Source organism: Drosophila hydei, unplaced genomic scaffold (assembly GCF_003285905.1).
Source record: "Drosophila hydei strain 15085-1641.00,03,60 unplaced genomic scaffold, DhydRS2 tig00008119-arrow-pilon, whole genome shotgun sequence".
NCBI classification, from domain to species: domain Eukaryota; kingdom Metazoa; phylum Arthropoda; class Insecta; order Diptera; family Drosophilidae; genus Drosophila; species Drosophila hydei.
This window is the reverse complement of record NW_022045830.1, coordinates 2,175,402-2,197,559: the sequence shown is the minus strand read 5'-3', so window position 1 is coordinate 2,197,559 and position 22,158 is coordinate 2,175,402. Positions and strand designations below refer to the sequence as shown.

Sequence of the window (22,158 nt, the reverse complement as noted above, 5' to 3'; positions counted from 1 at the left end):
AGAAAAGTAAACAATATACACTAACTTTTTTTTTTGAATTTTGCAATATATTTAGAAAATATTTCAAGACATTTTTTATGTCATTTTTTGAAAAAGGTAAAAGTCTTAGACGATGAGTACTTCAGACTAAAAGCCTATTAGGAACCAGGATTGGTCCTTTTAAGTGTTATAAAAATAACAAACAACACGTTTAAATTTCTCATAAAATATATGTATGGAAAATTACAATAAAACATCCAGTTTAAGCTGAAAAGCTTTAAAAAATCTCAAAAATTCGAAAAAAAAAATTATAAGCGTTTATAAAAGGCGCTTTCAAACCTTTGATTAATCTATTAGAATAATAAAATGAAGATTGCTTATTTAATTTTTGACTTTGTACCAAGTTTAAGCCAAATGAACTTGATGGAAACCTGAGTTCAAGAATATTGAAAATTCATGCCAAGAATCTCCCAGCGCCTGCCTTAATTTGCACCGAATCACTGATTAAATTGTTACACACAATTCTTGAACACGTTTTTTTATTATATTTTAAAGTTCTTTGTAGTCTTTAAATGTCACAAGTTCAAGAAATTCTCTTCAAAAACTAACTCTAACTAACGCAGAAAACTTTTAAAAAAATTAGAAATTTATTCATTAAATATAATAATAATTCCAACAAACTTTTTAATATTTCAATTAAAGTTTTGATGTTTCTTATTAGAAAATAATATATATACTTAGCAAAACTGTTTTTTTTTTTAAATTTGTATAATTATAATTTTATTTTTATTTATTTTTGTCACACCTAAAGTTAATTTATTTCGAATTAACATTTAATTACTTTCAAAGAAACACTGCTCGCACTTATATATATATATACTATATATATATAGCATATATATTATATGGAAATCTGCACTTGGAAATTGCACACGGATTGAAATTTACCGTTGCACGCAACCTGCTCGTCGCACCCGTCGAGCTCAACTGAAGCTTCGTTTGCGCTGCGAGGATATGTGAGTGCCTTGTTGGCTCACCTGTCGCAATGCCAGCGACGAAAATTGGGTTTGCGTCGCGAAGCCAATGAAAGCCCACGCAAGCCAGAACAAGCGAAGGAAACATCGCACCACCCAACCAACCACCCACCCACACAGCTGAACACCCTGCCAGCAGCCAGCTGCAATATGCCCATCTTGAGCCTCTCTCGCTCGCACACAGCTATGGAATGCCCGCAAGCTGGCATTGGATTCGCTCGCAGCGCATAACGGGACTGTTCCAACCACCTCGGCCCGCACTTGCTCTACCCGATTGCGCAGAGATGCGCATGCGCCGCCACGCCCCCACGCACCAGCTGCGAGAGCAATGCGAATATTTGCATTTGCGTTTGGGTTTTATTGTGCACGCCAGAGGGCGCCACAGCCGCTGGGCATCTGTTGCGCCGCAGCGCTCATTGGACAATGCGCACAGCGGCCACGCCCACTAACAGCCAAAGGATTTGTCGCACAGCATGAACGGAATTTCATTGAATTGCAAATGAAGAATTTCAATGCAATGCATTGGAGTTTCGAACGTCTGGCATGGGGAGGCTAGGAGAGGACAGCATTGAATGTGGAGAAGCAGCAGTAGCAGCAGCAGCAGCAGCTACTGTCCCAGGCGGAAACTGGATTTTGTTGTTGCCCACATTTTCCTTACTCTGACCGTCAGGCTTGTGCAGACATTTTAAGAGCCAAAGGATTATTTTGGTGGGTCTCGTTTTTTATGATTTTGTTATGCCTTTTTGTTGTTGTCTTTTTAATGCCACTTCCTGCGCATGTGGGCAATGCAATTCCAAAATGGCGTCAGTCCCGCTGTCCTTTAAAGCTGCTTTAAATTTGACAGGCAAATGGAAAAATCAACAAAACCTAATTAAACGCAGTTCTCTGCTGCTCGAAAACAAGGACGTCTAATGAACAGGAATGTAATTATGAACATTTTGTGTCAGCTCATAACCAAATTAAGAGGTCGCGTTGCCTGAAAAAAATAGCAAGCTAAAGCAATCAAGTTGGCTAAGTACGACTAGCAGATATCCTGTATGAGACATGTGAAATATTCAAATAGTTTTTAAATTATTAATTATTAAACAGCAAGAAATACAGACTCGAGTTGATTCTGGATATAGTTGATAGATGACCTACCCTACACGCCTACTTTTCCCCCTCGCTCATTGCTACTTTAACTTCTCTTCTGGCAAAATATTTACTCGGATTTGTACAGGATTTCAAAAGTCGCTTGCTTATATTGTTACAATCAATCAGTCAATAATTATTCATTAAAAACTGAAAAGATTCTTTGCATTTTTCTTGACGTCTATTCTAGTTTCTGATTTAAATTCAAATTCAAATTCAAATTGTAATTTTTGATTACGAAATGCTTTCAGCCTGCATAGTCTGTGCACATAAGCACGAATATCCATTCATTAATATATATATTTCAACAATTACTAAACTAACATTTTAATACTTTCTTTTAAGGCAACTATATGATATAGTGCTGTGATCCGATACAGCTCTATAGACATGCTTCAAAAGCAACAAAGTTGCTCATACAAGGGATAAGTTAAGATATAATCTAATACACCAAAAATTCCTTTCTAAAAAAATTATTCTGATTTAAAAAAAAAAATTATATAAATTTTAATAAATATATTTATATCCATTGCAATATCCATTCCTCAGTTGCCTTTTCTTTAATGACTAATGCTCATCTATAGGGAACATATCAAAACCCGTAGAGTTAAGATATTTTTTTAATAAAAATGTATCCAGTTCTCTTTTGTGATCGATCAGATCTATAACACATACAGATCGATTACATATACGAAATTAAAATAATATATTGATCCTATGTAGATCTAAGGCAGTTTCTCTTATCAAAATTATTTTAGCTTATGATATTATTTCCGCAATAAATCTTAAATCTAATATACCCACTTTGCATGATGCTCCATATACAAAGTACATGAAAAAAATCTTAAGAAAAGTTGGCTAATAACTTTTCAGCTCTTTTAACATTTTTTCACCTCGCAGCATTATTAAAATAATTTTTTTTGACTTCTTAGCCAGGTCAACAACGAGCTACACTTTGTGGTTTCCTTTGGCAACGGCAAGTTGTGAGTTGCTCAATGAAGGAACCCGGTCGCGTTGTCTCATTAAAATATCTGCGGCCTTTGTAAGATGCTGCAGACTCTTGGCTTACCTTGCCTTGACTTGACAGCGGGATGCTGCGCTCTAATTAGCCTTGGTAGCACAACATTTTTCACTCATTTGCATGCCGTCAGCGGCGTTGATTTTGTAAGGCTAATTGCACAGGTTGGCGTCGCGCACTGCTCGCATGGCTCAAGGTGTCAAATTACACCGCACAGCTATCAAAACCACAACTAAAGCTCTGTTCCAGGCCCTTGGCACACGGTATTATGCGCCACCCTTAGCTCAGGGGATGGTTGCGGTTTCTGCCTGCCTCTCTCTCTCTCTCTCTCTCTCACTTTTTATTAAATATCTATTTACACGGCGTGAGGGTGGGTAATGGGCTCTTAATTAGGCTCATATAGGATATTTACGATATGTTTATTTGCGGCAGATCGTTCAGATTCAAGGATTAGCTAAGCATGCGTGGACAAGTGCTGGGGTCTTCCATGGTTCATTGGATTGCATATCTGATCGAGAATGATTTGCTTTTTTTATTACTAATCAAATTGAGTATATCATTGAAGTATTATTGTATTTGACATCTATGAGCGATAGTTTGCAAATTTGTTTACAAAGAGGATTATTCACAATTCGATTTCTTGCGAATTTTGTAATCCGATGAGAGGATCAAGTTCTCGTTCACGTGCTGTTTAAGCGTAATATCATAGAATGATAATGATGTGTTAGCAATAAGTTTCATATATATATATATATATATATCTGAAGGAATCTTGATGAAACTTAGTAGCAATGTACCAATTTTCATCAAGATTTCTTCACAGATAGATTAGTTTCAATAGGACAGCTAGAGGCAGGAAGGGAAATGTTATACAAGTTAACACGTCCAGCTATAAGAGCACTGAGCCATTGTGCCCCTTCCACATAACGGCATGCCAAGTATGCCGACTACGCACTTATTAATTGGCCGTGCGTGGCATGCAACTTTGTTGTAGCATACAAATGGTCAACTGCTGTCCCCACACATTCTACGCAGTTGCTCAAATTTGCTGTCTTACACCTTAAACGCATTCATAGGCTTAGCTAACGCTGCACCATGTGCACCTTCCCCATAATGGGCTCTGCAACGGCAACCGCAACCATGACACACGTTCGAGACTTTGGTCTTAACCTTATATTGTATATTATATTATAGTCAATTATGTTATAAATATTGAATAAGCCATTTGAAATCCCCTACATTGCCTGGTTAGCAGTAGCAAGGAAGTGTTTAATAGTAAAAAGATTAATAAGAAAATAAAATATAAACCAAAATTATATTTTTAATTAAACGTATACACAATGAAATAAAATAGGGCAATGCAATGAAATGAAATAAAATCAAATTTTGTCCATCAGTGTATTGCAATTGAGCGAAAAGCTTAAATTATTTAATGTAGGGCTATAAGAACACAAACTTTGACCTGAAACATATTATGGCTATATAGATTATAAGCAACACTTGCTGAAATATGTTAAGAATATGTAAAATGTTTTGTAATGTTTTGACAGAATGAATTTCATTTCGTGACACTCGAGTAAAATTTCTGGGGAATTAAAATTTGATTTTTTTAAAACTAAATAAGAAATGGGAATTGTATTAAAATAATTTTTTCTGTTTACTTCGTGAAACGAATAAAATTTCGTTATTGCTCAAAAAAGCTAAGCTATAAATTTCAAGATTTTGCAGATAAGTTCTACAAACATAAGTGACAACATAAAGTTTCATATGAACTGACAGTAAAAAACATCTCAGTTTACTTTAGTAACAACTTGAAACTTTACATTGTTAAAGAAAATATTATCATATTTTGTAAATTATATTATTAACTAATTTATAATATCTACCAATGCAATTATTATCAGAAAAACCTATTCAACTCTGTTCTTTACAATTTCGATTCTATTCGACCAGCTCAAGTTGTTGTTGTTGGCTCTGCCGGACATTAGAGACTTCCTGTGGGGCAGGTGGCATACAAAACGATATTGCCAGACGCAGTAGAATCGCTGGCATTTTGCCAGTTGGGCAACGTTTGATGACCTTTAATGGATGGCCAGGCCGCCCCAGCGCCGAATGAAAGGCTCAAACTTAATTGTCGCAGAGTTTTTTTGTTAGTTGGTTGGGTTAGTTTTAATTAGAGTCGCATGGAAGTATGCCCGAGGCTGGTGCAATTCTTATGCAAATGCGTTTAATTACAAAACTGTGAAACTGAATTACGCAACATTGCGTTATTTTAGTGAATTACTTTCGAGTGGAGTTCGTGTCTTTAATTGCCCAACTCAACGCCTTTTTAATTGCAAATCCCTCTTGAGGCCAAGGCGCCAACAAACCAACAAACTTCAAATTGCCAACTGACGCCAGTCAGCCAGTCAGCCAACCAGCCAGGCACTCAGCACTCAGCACTCAGTCTTAGCCAGGCTGACAAATTTCCATTTGAATTCTTATTTTTATGCTGCTCAAAATTGAATTTCAAGTCGACTTTGTAGCCAGCAAAATCGATTTTGATTGATTCAATTTGCGCGGCGTGTGATAGCATGTCACAGAGACGAAGTATATATACATCAGTGTTCCGCACTATGGAGTGTGTTACAGTGGGAACAGTGCCATAAAAGTTACTCTGAAATGAAAGTCAAATAGCGAATACATATTCAAATATATAAACTTACTTTATTTAAAGCAGATGATAACAGGAAAAAAGAGTATCAACGATCAATATATCTGAACTCTCTGACTAACATGATAGCTAAGTTGCACTATCTCTAGCTCAAAGATTATAAAAAAAATTACTCTAATCGGCATTGAACGACTAGAAGCTACCCTAACCATATGCTATTACGAAACCTTTAGTTTATAACAATACATAAATGTTTAAAATTATTACATATATATCTTAGCTGAATTTGTTAAATTAAGCTCTTTAAGAAAATTGAAAATATCTGAATTTTGATATCAAATACACAATTTCATGAAACTGAATATAAGTATCGATACTTTGTACTTAATCTGCGCATTCTAGCAAATCATATAATAGATTTTAAATCTTTTCTCCAGATCAAGGCATTCATATATGTGTTTGCACAGATAGATAGACGGAGTAATTAAATGATCTTTGATAAAGCCATTTGACTGTGGATCGTGATCAAGGAGTCCTATACTGATACAAAACATACATTAAATACCAAGCTAGTTCTTGTACAATATATATTTCATAAATGTTCCAGTTCGAAGCTCTAGAATATGTTGCAAGACACAGCTGAATGCATGTCACTAAGTTAGCCGAAAACTTGTATACTTTGCTTTCAGCTTTTGACCACCCTCTTAAAAAAGATTCGACTAGTTAATGGCTCTCAAATTGTTGGCTCATCTCCTTCCCCGTCTACTAAGCTATTCCAAGGTTTAGGTTAAAGTAAATTGAAAAGAAAGCGCTTAAACGCACGCGCCCCACATTGAGGCTAATAAAAAAATGTTTATAGATAAAAAGGCGACAAATTGAATTTGCAAAGGTCAGACATAAGTGTGACACTTGATAGCAGGCATTCGCACTTCACGCAGGACACGCAGGTCCTTGCCGGAATTCCATTTGAATTTCCATTTGCCATATATTCACATTATAAACATTTTTCTTTTTCTTTTTGGCAAATTGAATTTGCGAAATGATTTGATTGTGCATTGAAAAGCCTTCAGAACAGGGTGCGACCCGAGCCGCCACCCCTTTTCATACTCTGATATCTATTATGAAAGAGACCAAGGTAAACCGCATTAGGGATTTTAATTAACTGCCAAAATGGTTCCATATACATATAGCTATATCTATATACATCCATTAAAATATCATATTACCCAAACTAAAAACGAAAAACGTTTTTTACGCCCAACTGCCGCAGCTTAATGGGTTGGAAAGACTTTAGTGACTTAAGCCCAACGGGTCAGCAAGGGACTTTGATATGTTATTATCATGTCTTTTATACGTTAATTTTTTACAAGATTGACTAGGAAATTATTGGTAAGGGATATTTGAACTACAAATTGAATTCCTTAATTTAGTTGTCTATAATTTGAAATATTTGTAGGTAATGCATTAAAATTCAAATTGTGGAAAATATATTCGATTTTTTATGAAAATCGGAATTTAGGGTATCATGGTGTTAGTAGAGAGTAGAGGAATATCAGGACCTTGCAGGGGTCAGGGTATCTCCTCGTCGCACTCTCTCAACTTAGACATGCACTTTCTCTGTACTGTGATTTTCATACATTTTCATACAGATCCACATAGTCTATGAAGCAGTTACTCCACTGAATTCTGAAATCTATAAATGCTTGCACGCGTCGTAATATAATTGACTTTCTTTACAGAATTATATATTTACATTTTGTGCCATTCCTTAAAGCTTATATAAATAAAAATGGAAAATCGTCATTTTATATTATTTGTAATGGAAACAAATAATATTGATTTGATCACAAAACCTATGCTCTATATTAAATTACCTAAAAAGTAGCTCGTTCAGGGCGGACTTCCTCCCCCATTGATTGGGCATTGAGCATATTGTTTTTCTATTAATTATAGACAAATGACATAAGAAAATTGCAGCAACAATGCGCACATATGGCTTCCACTCTACTTAGCGAGGGAAAACCGCAAATGTCCCTCGGGAAATGCAAAAAGTAGCAGCAGCAGCAGCAACTGTGGCTGGCATAACACGCGATAGTCGAAAGATAATCACAATAATCGGACGCTGCACTCGGTCGCTTTAAACGATTTTCAATATGTCAAGGGAAAAGCGTTTCTCGTATGACGCACAATGGAAAATTCGATGGGCAAACAAAATCGAAGGTAGTCGAAGCCAACAATCGGCTTAGAGTGCACGCTGTGGGGGGTTGACCTACGGCAGCCCAGCCTCGAGGGTGACCGTGTCCTTGCTGTAATTACGTATCCTTTGTTCGCTGCCTCACATGTGCAGGGCATCGAAGGGAGGCAAGGTATCCAAAAGCGTGAGTGACTGAGTTTGATACGTGAGCAATATGTCGTAAGCGCAAAAGTAGGCATAGAAAAGTTAGCTTTAACATCGATATTTATACATCTATCAATGTATGATCGATATTTATCGAAAATATAAGATATATATATAGTATATGACAGGTCAAATGGAAATATTTGTTTTATCGGGTTTGCGTCATTTTATAAATATATTTTATTTTATTTTCCCTTTTAAAATCGATATTTATCGAAATCAAAAAACATGATGTAGGGTATGCAATTTTGGTATATCCTTATCGTATAGATAGTGAAACATCTTTTCTAATAAAATATAAAGATTCTTGATTTTCAAAATTAAAAAAAAACGTATATCGATATGACTTTGATAAATTGAAGTGGATATCGCAAGAAAAAAAAAAACAAAACATATTCTGTAAATAGTACATAAGAGGTTTACTGAATACACTTTTTTATATATTGATACCTACATATCTTGTACTCGTCAAGATTATCTGCATGTGTTTAGCATTTTGGATAGGCATCAAGTTGTATTAGCCGATTTTATATTATCAGCGTGGTCACTTGCATAGCAAATATTTTGGGTATATCGCCGGTTACCTCGACAATTTCGGTGAAGAACTTGTAAGTGCCTTTGCTCAAGCTGCCTGCGCTGACTATATTCATCACACCTATATTTTCAATGCTGTAGTTTCCCTCCTGTATGGGGCACTCGAGCACTTTGCTAATGTGTGTGGTGCTCATAAAGAATTGACGGAAGCTCGGATTATTGGCGAATGCACAAAAGTCCATGTGTCGCAACTCGAACAACTTCATAAAATCATTGCTACCTGCGAACTTCGCACGCATATTTATATTCATAATGAGATAGTTGCTGCCTAGCTTCCGATCGAGCTTGATAAACACATCGAAGAATTTGCGATCCTCGTGTATATAGGCGTAGGTCTTCATGAAGTGATGATCGCCATGAATTCGAACGCGTTCAAAAAACAGACTAACCTGAAATCTAGTTTTATAGCAGAGTATTTTATTATTTGATACACTTTTACCTTGGGCTGTGGCTCTTCCTCTTCTTCCTCAGATGAATTACTGACATTTTGCATATGGGCTAAAACGCAAAGCCACAACAGAACGAGCAGACGTTTCATAACGAAATGATATCATACTCAGTCTGCATGAATTTATAAACAAATACATGACTTAATGTAGCTAATTTAATTTGTAATTAAACTTAGTTGAAGCTGGGCTCAACTAAAGTTGCCCTGTGTAATATGTACCAGAGATAAGCTAAGCAGAACGGTGACTAAAAAATTGAATTCATAGTCAAAATTTACTGTGCTAAATCGTGTTTTATTACTAGGAATATTGCTGATAAATATATTAAAAATGTATTTTAATTGTCAAATACTCTTTTTAGTTGTTTTCAGACTGTAAAATGTATCTCCTCTTAAAGCTAAAAATCTCAAATTTTTTCTTTTTATAATCTTAAGAGTCCCATCCAACCATTGCTCCACTATATTCGATCATCTATATATGCTTAACACTCACACAGATCGCCTCTAAAGTAAACTTTCAATGAGGCTCTACGAACTAATCTATACGAATATTTATTTACTATTAGACATTTAATCTATAAACTTAAAGTAATTTAACTATGCTCAAAATGAAGTTAATTTGGTCTTGGAATGCTTTAATAAACTTGAGCCTAAGCCCAATTCTTTTGCATTTTCAAATTCAAATTGTTTTCAAATTATTTCCTAATTCATTTTCTTCTTCTTTATAGTTCTTATAGCTAAGAAGAATTTAAAGCTAATTAAACTACCCCTGCGACATGTTTATCGTGTCATATTTGTTGCGGCAGGTTTCTAACATAGTTTGTAGGCAATTTGTCAAGTATATATATACATATATATACAGTTTCTATATATATAGTGCGTACTTATATGTCACCACTTAGTCGACGTCTCAATTAGCTAACCGACGGATATGTGTGCAATCAGGGCTCATTCATTAAGCGAAACAAGCAACAAACGACTCTGGGACATAGTTCATAAATATATATATGTGTGTATATATATACTTTATATACTATATATAGTATGTATATATAGTCAGTCAGGAAGTGCAAAGTGTTGAAAAGCCAATTAGCGTTGCTTTTGCCAAATGACAGGAAGGAAGCCATAACCACAGCAGCGACTGCAGCCACAGTGGCTGGATGTGGATGTGTTGATGTGACTGGGGATGTGGATGTGGATGTGGATGTGGATGCGGATGTGCGTGTAAATGTGGAAATGGCAACTGTTTGGAATGAAAAGTTGCAAATTTATGAAAAACCGCACGCAGCGTCAACACCTCAATAAGCCAGTGCGAGTGTAAACACTCACTTAGTCAATCAGTCAGTCAGTCAATCAGTCAGGTAGTGCTGTCACTTGTGGCAACTCTAGTGATGAGCTTTTGTCATTTTCCAACACTAAATGAAACAGGCTTCAACATTTTTAGATACTTTAAGGTTTTCTAACGCATCTGTAGCAAACTTGCGAGTTTTAATTATACTAAGGCTGCTGGCATATGTGAAACAAGTCCAGCGAGAATTAACTATATATAGATCATATAACTATGAACAGTAAATCGTACATAGCCTGAAAAGCGATTAATTATATAATTTTAATCAGTGAAGGAGATCAACAGTGATCGAATTGTAGAGCTTGGTAACCCTAGTTCAATATATGTAGAGAGACCTCGTGGGTACAACTATAAAACCTCTTAACCTTCAAATCTTAACTACTTTCAATATGACCATATATTTTATACTAGTAATATATGTAGCAGTGATTTCTGTGCCACTTCTTAGGACGTAAGGCATATAGTAATGGCTTCTTTTTTCAAAAAAAGAGTTCAATAAGGCAAGGTGAACATAGCTAGACTTAAGCAGACTATATAGTCAGGGCAAATCAAGTATATTTAATTTGTTAAATTTCAATTTCTAATCAATCGTGCATGTTCGTGTCACGCACGTAGGCATTGCCACATGCCGAACTCTGAGCAGGTGTTGTGTAATTTTGTGCGTCATTTAATTAAGCCGATTCAATGAGTGAGTTGAGAGTGGGAGAGGAGCAGGAGGATGGCAGAGGTGTGGCATTAGGTAGTTCATGTTGCGTAACTGTCGATTGGACTTAGGCAGCTTATAGTGTGCCCGCCTGTCTGTCCGCCTGCCTGCCTGTCTGACCCATATGTGTTATAATTAACTAACATGTTCAGTTAAATAATTGATAATGTTTTGGCTTAATTATTTATTCATAATCTCTAATAGTGCCGCCAGCAAGAGCAGCTTATAATTTAGCAGCTTAGTTGCGATTAATAGCAAACATTGATACAATGTTTCATAAACAATACGATTAACATTAACAACGAAAGCATAAGTTTATTAGCCTACGGTTTGCGGACACGTGTATCGGCCAGAAAGCAGGCAACCACCTCGTCCTTGCGCTCTGAATCGTACAGGGTTACCTGCAGGCGGGTTGGCACCTCTGGCTGGTTGCTGGGTACGGGCAGCAACAGGCGATAGGTGACATCCTCGTCAGCGTCCAGAGGACAGTAGGCACCGTGCAACAGATTCTGGCACACATTACTGCGCTGCGAGTCCAGTTCAAAGGGTATGGTAACGCCTAGGGAGGTCAGGTGAACCTTGGCCGTCAGCTGATACATGGTATTGCGGGCTATAGAAAAATCAGCGATTAGATATCTGCGCCTATATATTCATATATAGTTCTGCACTACTCACTGGCTACAAACTGTATGGCTATGGTGGACTCTTGGCCCTTGAGCAAATCACAGGGCAGCGCATTGCAGTCATTAATTTGCACCATCAGAGGCAACGGACCTTTTGTATTGACGCCTATAAAGGAATACCCCTAATAAATATATGATATAAACAGAATTTTTTGTAGTTTACTCACATTCTCTGATGGGCGTATCGGCGCTGGCATATGACAGGATGAGTCCAAAGATCAGGCATGCATATAGAAAAACTTGATTGGCAAACATTTTGGATTTCCTTTTTATAGAGATTTCCTTGAGGGTATATGAACTGTCTTAATCGAAAGATGTTTGAGCTTGTTATGTCCATTGTACAGCAATTGCTGCCTTTTATATCAACTGCGACTACCTTGGTTCAGTTGCACTTGCTGCCTTATCTAATCGACACAGTTAATATACGATTTTATTATATGTTATTCCCAATATAGGTAGCTATCAGAATTGGGTCTGGCTAATCTAGTAGCGAAATTCGTTTAATTGCTTGTCTGCGATTTAAATAGGCATTCAAAGAAATTGAAAGTTTTCCGTATAATTAATTGTTGCTTAGCTTAAGATGGGGAATTTTGAGGAATTTAAATGTTCTCAATAATATATTTATATATATTATTTTATTATTATTATTATATTATTATATATTTAAAAATCTGTTCTTGTTACGAACTCATATATAGATATGCATAAGAACTCATGTTTTATCTACTAACAGATTGAAACAGCTTGTATTGATTGATATATTTACAGATTGATATATTTACAGTGACACAGTTTGACACTGCGGTCAATGTTTTTATTGAAACTGCGCACTTAGACTGGACTCAAAGAACATGGAGTTCTATACCAAAAATGAATATATTTGCCTAGACTATTGGCTTATATAAGATCGAGATTTGAGTCTTATACTATACATCTAAGCCCATTGTCATATGTTATTGAAAGCTTGAAATTTTAATTTTTTTAATTAGATTCACCTGTTCAGCTTAGCTTTACAACTTAATGAAATACTATTTTAATATTTGGCTTACCGAGAAATCTCAAGTGCTTGGCACTTTTCAACGAAGTTTACCTGAAATAAAATTCTTGTTAAATAAGGCAGTCACCTTAAGACGAAAAAGCTAACGTTAATTATTATGTTTTCATTATTTTTATGGTATCTTTAAAGAGATTTATGTACTTCAAATGTTAAAGAACTACTTTGGGGGTATTCTGATAGCTTTGATTCATAATGTAGCTGTTGAGAGACTCCATAGACTCAGCCGTGACTCAGAGCAGTTACCTCTCAATTTGTTGATTGTTTGCGCGTGCTTTACCGAGTGCACTTACACCTCCAAAACACGCTCAAGTACTTGTAGAGATACGACCAGTGCAGGCGAACTAAACAACCAGGTGAGTTAGATAAGATGCTGAACCGAACACCTGTTGGTGTTCAACTGCTGCTGGTACAGCTAAACGCGTTATTCGCGGTTATCAATCGATGGCGTTAATAAAATTAGCCAGCGATTAGTAAAAATAGCAAACAGTAAAAAAGCAGTTTTCATTGCATATTTTCAGGCAACAAGAAATCTACCCTTGCTTAGAGAAAGAGAGAGAGAGAGGGAAAGATTGGCCTGCTTAGCTATGTGTTTGTATATATGTAAATATATTTATATATATTTGTATTTGCCCGTCACATTAACATCAATTTATATGCATAGGCAATTTGAAGCAAGTTTTATACAATTTCTTACACCCACTTGACTTTGCAAGTAGCACCACCGCCAGAAGCAGCGGAAGCAACAGGAGCAACTGGATTACCAGAATGTCAAGGGGTGAACTCAGCCAAGCACTTGTTATCCAAATTTCATCAATATTCTCATATTTTCTGTTTTAAATTTCAACTGTTTTATATGCAAATTAGCTGAGCGATTTTCCACAGATTGCGAGTAACTTGATTTTGTGCTTGTCGTTATCGTTGTTGTTGTTGTTGTTGTTTTTTTTGTGAAAATTGATTTTTAAATGTTTACGTCGTGCTTATTAAAATGCCTAAATGATTGGCTTGAGCTGCAGACTTTCGTTGCACATTCAAGTGCTCAAACAATTATTTTAATTTGCATTTACATTATTTTATAATAATATAGCTATAGCTGCTATTGATTTGTGAGGTTATGTGCATATCTCTCAACTGTATTATAAATAAGAAATTATGAAACTTAAATTAAACTTCAAATTTATTAACTAAAATCGCATTGACAAGAGTTTAGACATTTTTTATAAAATTTCAAATTTTGAATTTAAAACTTTATCATTTTGCTCTTACAAATTATTCAGTTCAGCCAATTGAAATGCGTATTCAACAGAATTGCATGTCAAATCGCAAATATTTTAGCATTGAAATTTCAAAAAAAATCTAAAAATTGAGCTAAGTTTTAACTAAAATTATAGAGCAGAAAAGCTCCCAACCACTTGAATTATGTGCAAAAGTCTGAAACTGCAATTTTCTACTCATTCATGAAAAGTAAAAGGGGTATATGGGTTGTGTGTTAGTATAAACTGAAGATTTTGAATATATATTATATATTTTGAATATATATATTGAATATACATATATGTGATCGAAAGAAAATTTATTCAAGCTTTATAGCTTTTTGATCTGGTGGTCTGCTAAGCCAAGAGTACTCCAAATACTTAAGAGCTTCAGAGCTGCAGTTTTCAGTAACAAATAGGTTGAACGAGTATTAAGCAGTCAGTCAGGTATACAGCTGTAACGCTCTTAGTTGTTAATTATGCATGAGTGCACTTTAAATACAGAGAGAGAGAGAGAGGGAGTGAGAGTTCCGCATATTTATGCAAATAGAGTAATATTTTTCTTCAGCAAATGTTTCTACGTATTTGAGTCCAACAAAATGGAGAAGGTAATGGAGGGTAAGTCAAATGGAGGTCTACATTAAATGCCAACACGTAAGCCTTGTGCCGAAGGTAAATTGCTCGACAGCAAAGTTGTCGAAACGCATGTTCTCTTGATTTCGGGAAACATGAATTTTGCATTCATTTAATTATAGCGCCCCAAACACAAGCCACGTAGCCAGGTAGCTTGGTAGCTGGCCAAATTAATTAGAGCTCTTGGCAAAAAAAAAAAAAACGAAAAAATATTTAATAATTTTTGCATGACAGCCTATGCAAATTGCTACTGAATATATCAAAGTGCGCGCCAGGGCGGAAAACTATGCAAAGGGACGCAGCTGAAAATTGCAAGTGAAAAGAAAATGCTGCTCAAGGGCAGTTGGTCAGCTGACCAGAATGGCAATAGAGTGGTTGGAGAGTGCTCGACTTAGAGATAGCCTGTATAAAGTAATAGACTTAGATTACATAGAATATAGCTCTGTTGTGTAGCAAAATCGATAGTTATCGATATGCAAAAAGTAATTATATCAATTTCGAAAAGGTAGAAGGCAAATATTTATTTTAATATATATCTGCTTATATATATGCTATGCTTACCCACAACACAGGGTGTGTGTTCTTTCAACATACAGTGTATATGGAAATGAAAACCTCAAAAAATGGTTTTGTTACATTGTTAAAATACAAACAGTTGAATGCACTCGTCAGCTGTGGCAAACTATGACCAACTATCATGGAGAAACACAGAGTCCACCTGAGGGTAGTTTGATTGCATAAGAAGGGTTGTTCGGTCCTCAATTAGCACACCTGTTGACAGGGTGACCGTGCAGTGACAACTGGGCGTGTCTGAGGAAGCATTCCTCTATTAATTGACAGCACACGACCGACCCATCAAATATGTCCGTAAAATTTAATGAAAAATTAACAGCGACAGAAATGAAATTGTCGCCTAATTGAGACACAATGCAACCAACTTGCAGCTATTAAATTACGTGCAAACAAAAGACACATTGGGAATGTCCTGATTGAAGCCCAAGAGGTCACAACCAGGTGAGGTGAGGCTCAACTGCGGACGGGCTGCGCCCCAGCCAGGCGCTTGGCGTGACAAATTGCCGGCCTCGAACGTTGGCATTCGACGCTGTCAGCTTTGATTTGACAAATTAATTGAGTTCCTGCTGCAGGTAGAGTGAAACATGTCAGCTTAAATCAAATTTTACCAAAATGTACTGAATAGAGTCTGACATATATGTAACTGTATCTGTATCTTTGTCTGTATCTGTATCTGTATCTGTATCTGTATCTGTATCTGTATCTGTATCTGTATATGTATCTGTATCTGTATCTGTATCTGTATCTGTATCTGTATCTGTATCTGTATCTGTATCTGTATCTGTATCTGTATCTGTATCTGTATCTGTATCTGTATCTGTATCTGTATCTGTATCTGTATCTGTATCTGTATCTGTATCTGTATCTGTATCTGTATCTGTATCTGTATCTGTATCTGTATCTGTATCTGTATCTGTATCTGTATCTGTATCTGTATCTGTATCTGTATCTGTATCTGTATCTGTATCTGTATCTGTATCTGTATCTGTATCTGTATCTGTATCTGTATCTGTATCTGTATCTGTATCTGTATCTGTATCTGTATCTGTATCTGTATCTGTATCTGTATCTGTATCTGTATCTGATCTGTATCTGTATCTGTATCTGTATCTGTATCTGTATCTGTATCTGTAATCTGTATCTGTATCTGTATCTGTATCTGTATCTGTATCTGTATCTGTATCTGTATCTGTATCTGTATCTGTATCTGTATCTGTATCTGTATCTGTATCTGTATCTGTATCTGTATCTGTATCTGTATCTGTATCTGGTATCTTATCTGTATCTGTATCTGTATCTTATCTGTATCTGTATCTGTATCTGTATCTGTATCTGTATCTGTATCTGTATCTGTATCTGTATCTGTATCTGTATCTGTATCTGTATCTGTATCTGTATCTGTATCGTATCTGTATCTGTATCTGTATCTGTATCTGTATCTGTATCTGTATCTGTATCTGTATCTGTATCTGTATCTGTATCTGTATCTGTATCTGTATCTGTATCTGTATCTGTATCTGTATCTGTATCTGTATCTGTATCTGTATCTGTATCTGTATCTGTATCTGTATCTGTATCTGTATCTGTATCTGTATCTGTATCTGTATCTGTATCTGTATCTGTATCTGTATCTGTATCTGTATCTGTATCTGTATCTGTATCTGTATCTGTATCTGTATCTGTATCTGTATCTGTATCTGTATCTGTATCTGGATCTGTATTCTGTACTTACTGTATCTGTATCTGTTATCTGTATCTGTATCTGTATCTGTATCTGTTATCTGTATCTGTATCTGTATCTGTATCTGTATCTGTATCTGTATCTGTATCTGTATCTGTATCTGTATCTGTATCTGTATCTGTATCGTATCTGTATCTGTATCTGTATCTGTTATCTGTATCTGTATCTGTATCTGTATCTGTATCTGTATCTGTATCTGTATCTGTATCTGTATCTGTATCTGTATCTGTATCTGTATCTGTATCTGTATCTGTATCTGTATCTGTATCTGTATCTGTATCTGTATCTGTATCTGTATCTGTATCTGTATCTGTTTATCTGTATCTGTATCTGTATCTGTATCTGTTCTGTATCTGTATCTGTATCTGTATCTGTATCTGTATCTGTATCTGTATCTGTATCTGTATCTGTATCTGTATCTGTATCTGTATCTGTATCTGTATCTGTATCTGTATCTGTATCTGTATCTGTATCTGTATCTGTATCTGTATCTGTATCTGTATCTGTATCTGTATCTGTATCTGTATCTGTATCTGTATCTGTATCTGTATCTGTATCTGTATCTGTATCTGTATCTGTATCTGTATCTGTATCTGTATCTGTATCTGTATCTGTATCTGTATCTGTATCTGTATCTGTATCTGTATCTGTATCTGTATCTGTATCTGTATCTGTATCTGTATCTGTATCTGTATCTGTATCTGTATCTGTATCTGTATCTGTATCTGTATCTGTATCTGTATCTGTATCTGTATCTGTATCTGTATCTGTATCTGTATCTGTATCTGTATCTGTATCTGTATCTGTATCTGTATCTGTATCTGTATCTGTATCTGTATCTGTATCTGTATCTGTATCTGTATCTGTATCTGTATCTGTATCTGTATCTGTATCTGTATCTGTATCTGTATCTGTATCTGTATCTGTATCTGTATCTGTATCTGTATCTGTATCTGTATCTGTATCTGTATCTGATCGTATCTGTATTCGTATCTGTATCTGTATCTGTATCTGTATCTGTATCTGTATCTGTATCTGTATCTGTATCTGTATCTGTATCTGTTATCTTATCTGTATCTGTATCTGTATCTGTATCTGTATCTGTATCTGTATCTGTATCTGTATCTGTATCTGTATATCTGTATCTGTATCTGTATCTGTATCTGTATCTGTATCTGTATCTGTATCTGTATCTGTATCTGTATTCTGTATCTGTATCTGTATCTGTATCTGTACTTGTAATCTGTATCTGTATCTGTATCTGTATCTGTATCTGTATCTGTATCTGTATCCTGTATCTGTATCTGTATCTGTATCTGTATCTGTATCTGTATCTGTATCTGTATCTGTATCTGTATCTGTATCTGTATCTGTATCTGTATCTGTATCTGTATCTGTATCTGTATCTGTATCTGTATCTGTATCTTGTATCTGTATCTGTATCTGTATCTGTATCTGTATCTGTATCTGTATCTGTATCTGTATCTGTATCTGTATCTGTATCTGTATCTGTATCTGTATCTGTATCTGTATCTGTATCTGTATCTGTATCTGTATCTGTATCTGTATCTGTATCTGTATCTGTATCTGTATCTGTATCTGTATCTGTATCTGTATCTGTATCTGTATCTGTATCTGTATCTGTATCTGTATCTGTATCTGTATCTGTATCTGTATCTGTATCTTTGTCTGTATCTGTATCTGTATCTGTATCTGTATCTGTATCTGTATCTGTATCTGTATCTGTATCTGTATCTGTATCTGTATCTGTATCTGTATCTGTATCTGTATCTGTATCTGTATCTGTATCTGTATCTGTATCTGTATCTGTATCTGTATCTGTATCTGTATCTGTATCTTTATCTATAACGTTAACCCCATAATACCCATTTCATATATATACATATATATATATATATATATATAAACTTTTGCTCCACTTTATTTATGGCGCTTAAAAGTATGCAACAAATTCTCAAAGATTTTCCTCGTTGCATTCGCTGAATCATTAATCCAAATGACATAAAAAACTGAAAATAAAGAGACGAGACGCATTATCGATTTCAAAAGGGAGAACATCAGCTAAGCTAGAAGGCAGCGGACAGTGAAAAGAGCCAGGTAATACTTTGGGGAATATGCAAAAAAAAAACCAAAAAACAGGAGGTAGAACAAGAAGGGAAGCCATCCGAAAATAAACGCACAGAAAAGTGCAAACGGAAATGGCAAATGGGGTAAGTAATGCTGTGACTGTGAAAGTATGTCGCTTGGTCTCCCGGCTCAGATTTTCCGGTTCAGATAATTGCATTAGATGGAACTGAAAATAGAAAATCTCACATACATTTATAGATACATAATATATATATATATGTATTTAAGTACGACAGAAATCAATGCCATTCGCTTGATGCTAATCAAATATTGCGGTTCCATTCGCAAAATAAGAAGCTAAAAGCCTTAACACATACACACACACACACTAAGGAGAGTACAGCATGAGGACATTTTGTATAGGATTTTGCCATTGCTTTGACATATTAAATAATGCCACAACAATTACAACTGTGCAGCATGTGACATCAAGCTGAAGGCGTCCAGGTGGCAGGGCAGAAGATACGGCCGAGCCAGAGCTGGGCCAAGACATACAGATTTCAGCAGCATGTTTGCGAAAATCTCATGCTGCGCTGGCCACATGTCAACCCACATACCCAACCACCACCCGCCGTAGCATTACGAGATTTTTCTACCTTTTTTTCTGTTTGCGGAAAAATGTTTTTTGCGAGGGCTGTCAAATAAATTTCCGTGTTTGGACTGAATGTAGACTGAAAAGCGCTTGAGTTAAGGTTGATTCAGTTTTGAATTAAGGGGATACATTGAGTCAGGGTGAACGAAGGCTAAATCAGAATGGAGGCTAGTCTGCAGCAAGGCTGCTGACTCGGTTGAATTTTCCAGCTTCCAAAAACAGAGATAAGAAGTAAACTTAAAATTAAAAGTTTAGCTATATATATTTATCTATATAGTTCCATTACTATATAAAATTTGTCAATTGACAAGTTTTTTATTAATTTGACAAACTTTATGAGAGCACCTCGCGCACTTACCGCTGGCGAATTTTTCACTGTATTGCGGGCAAATTATATTTTTCAGCTTACTTTTAGTCGGTTTCTTGTAATTTTTTATTTTCATTTGAAGTTTTATTGACAATGGCTTTGACTGAAGTACAAATGTCTCTGTTTCTGGGTTTCATTTCACATATATATATATATACATAGCTGCTTTATATATATATATATAGAGCTGCTTTGTACTTTTCTGAGTAAGCTTGGTTGTCTGATTTTTTTCTGTTCAGGGATTTATTTCACACCGGCTTTGTGATGCCACGCAGTTCTTTGGACAACAATGTTTCGTGTCATTCGCAATGCACTTACAAGTATTTTTAAATGGGTCGCTAAAGCTGAGCAGAGTTTTTTCACATGTATATATATATATATATATATAATATGTTTTACTCAGGGTCTCCATCTTCATTCCATGCACACAGCAAAACATACAAAAAGCTATTCTAATCTGAGTCACATATTTCAAAAATTCAACTTCTAAATAATTTATGTGGTCCGAGTGCTTCATGGCAGTCATAGGACATTTAAATGACATTCATATGTGTGTATATGTTCTTTGGTAATACACAGACAGAAGTCAAGTTTCTATAGAGAGATATACTAAATATACGCTATGTTTGTATCTGGAAGGGGACTTAATATACTCAAATAAAGTCATTTTAGCCAGACCATGATTGGTGTTTCTTTGAGGAAAAGCGCTCAATAGCTGGCAAACCAAATTGTTGCGTTAACAAATTAGAAAACGCCTTCAATTGATAAGATAAAAACTGCGATTCACTCACTCAAATCGAGCTCATGAGTTTTGGCTATAAAAACGAAGTGGTTCAAACTAATTGGTAAACATTAATTTAGCAACTGCTCAACAGAAGTTCTAGAAAATTAATAATAAAAACAAACAAAAGACGAAATGCAACAGAATCTGCTAATCAGTCTAAGCATTTTGCTTATAATTTTTTTTCTGAATGGGAGCCAGGCCGACGACAAACTGGAACCCACACAAGTCAAACGCTGTAAGTTTCTATTCACATTTTCTATATAAACTAAATGCAAATCTATAAATATATATATGTATTTATATATATATAAATAATCTATTTGATTTTTAGGCTCGGGTAATAAACCCTTTCCGCTAGAGGTGCGTATCCCTGGCTGTGTGGTGCCGCCTTGCATAGTTGTCAAAGGCACAATGCAAATATTTGAAATAGACTTTGCTGTCGACAAGTATATAACGAAACTGACAGCCCTGGTGAAGGCTACTACACTGGGCATTATAACGGTGCCCTACGAACTGCCTCCAGATGTGGCCGCCGTCTGTCCAAATCTTATGTATGGCGCTTACTGTCCGCTATATCCAACAGAGGATGTGACTTATTTGTTTAAGTTTCCAATTGGTGAATACCCCGAAGTTGGTGTCAAAATTGAAATCTACTTGGTGGATCAGGATAAAGATATAGCCACCTGCTTTGTCTGCGACATCAAAGTGAAGAAGGGCGCAAGCAGCACTCTCTATGAGCTCAACTATCTGGACTGAAGAAATGCTCCATATTAAACTCATTTATATATTGACATATTAATACTGTGATATGTTTTTTTTGCTTTTTTTTTTAAATGTATAACTTAATAAAGAAACTTAAATAAAAACTAAGTAAATAAATGAAAGAGGCACGAATTTCCTAAATAGTTTACTGCATCACAAAAGCAATATTAATTTACACCTCATCAAATGGCCATAAAAGTAATCACTGAAGCATTAAGTGCAATCGATCATAAAGGTTCGTCGTACTCCATCAGTGAATTCAAGT

The 22,158-nt window shown here is 35.6% G+C and overlaps 3 protein-coding genes across 3 annotated transcripts; 1 reads left to right on the top strand and 2 right to left on the bottom strand.

The window, feature by feature from the left end:
• Window positions 1–8,740: 8,740 nt before the first annotated feature.
• LOC111594432 lies at window positions 8,741–9,300 on the bottom strand. The gene is made up of 2 exons (XM_023307720.2): window positions 9,247–9,300; window positions 8,741–9,196 (listed from the first exon to the last, which is right to left on the bottom strand). Exons 1-2 carry the CDS (start codon window positions 9,298–9,300, stop codon window positions 8,741–8,743), a joined length of 510 nt encoding a protein of 169 aa, XP_023163488.1.
• Window positions 9,301–11,545: 2,245 nt separating this feature from the next.
• On the bottom strand, window positions 11,546–12,283 carry LOC111594598 (NPC intracellular cholesterol transporter 2). The gene is made up of 3 exons (XM_023307963.2): window positions 12,154–12,283; window positions 11,979–12,092; window positions 11,546–11,913 (listed from the first exon to the last, which is right to left on the bottom strand). Exons 1-3 carry the CDS (start codon window positions 12,239–12,241, stop codon window positions 11,627–11,629), a joined length of 489 nt encoding a protein of 162 aa, XP_023163731.1. The 5' UTR covers window positions 12,242–12,283; the 3' UTR covers window positions 11,546–11,626.
• An 8,931-nt stretch (window positions 12,284–21,214) lies between these two features.
• On the top strand, window positions 21,215–21,925 carry LOC111594582. Its single transcript, XM_023307940.2, has 2 exons — window positions 21,215–21,366; window positions 21,463–21,925. The coding sequence occupies exons 1-2, from the start codon at window positions 21,264–21,266 to the stop codon at window positions 21,885–21,887; spliced, it is 528 nt and encodes a 175-aa protein (XP_023163708.1). The 5' UTR covers window positions 21,215–21,263; the 3' UTR covers window positions 21,888–21,925.
• Window positions 21,926–22,158: the final 233 nt, after the last annotated feature.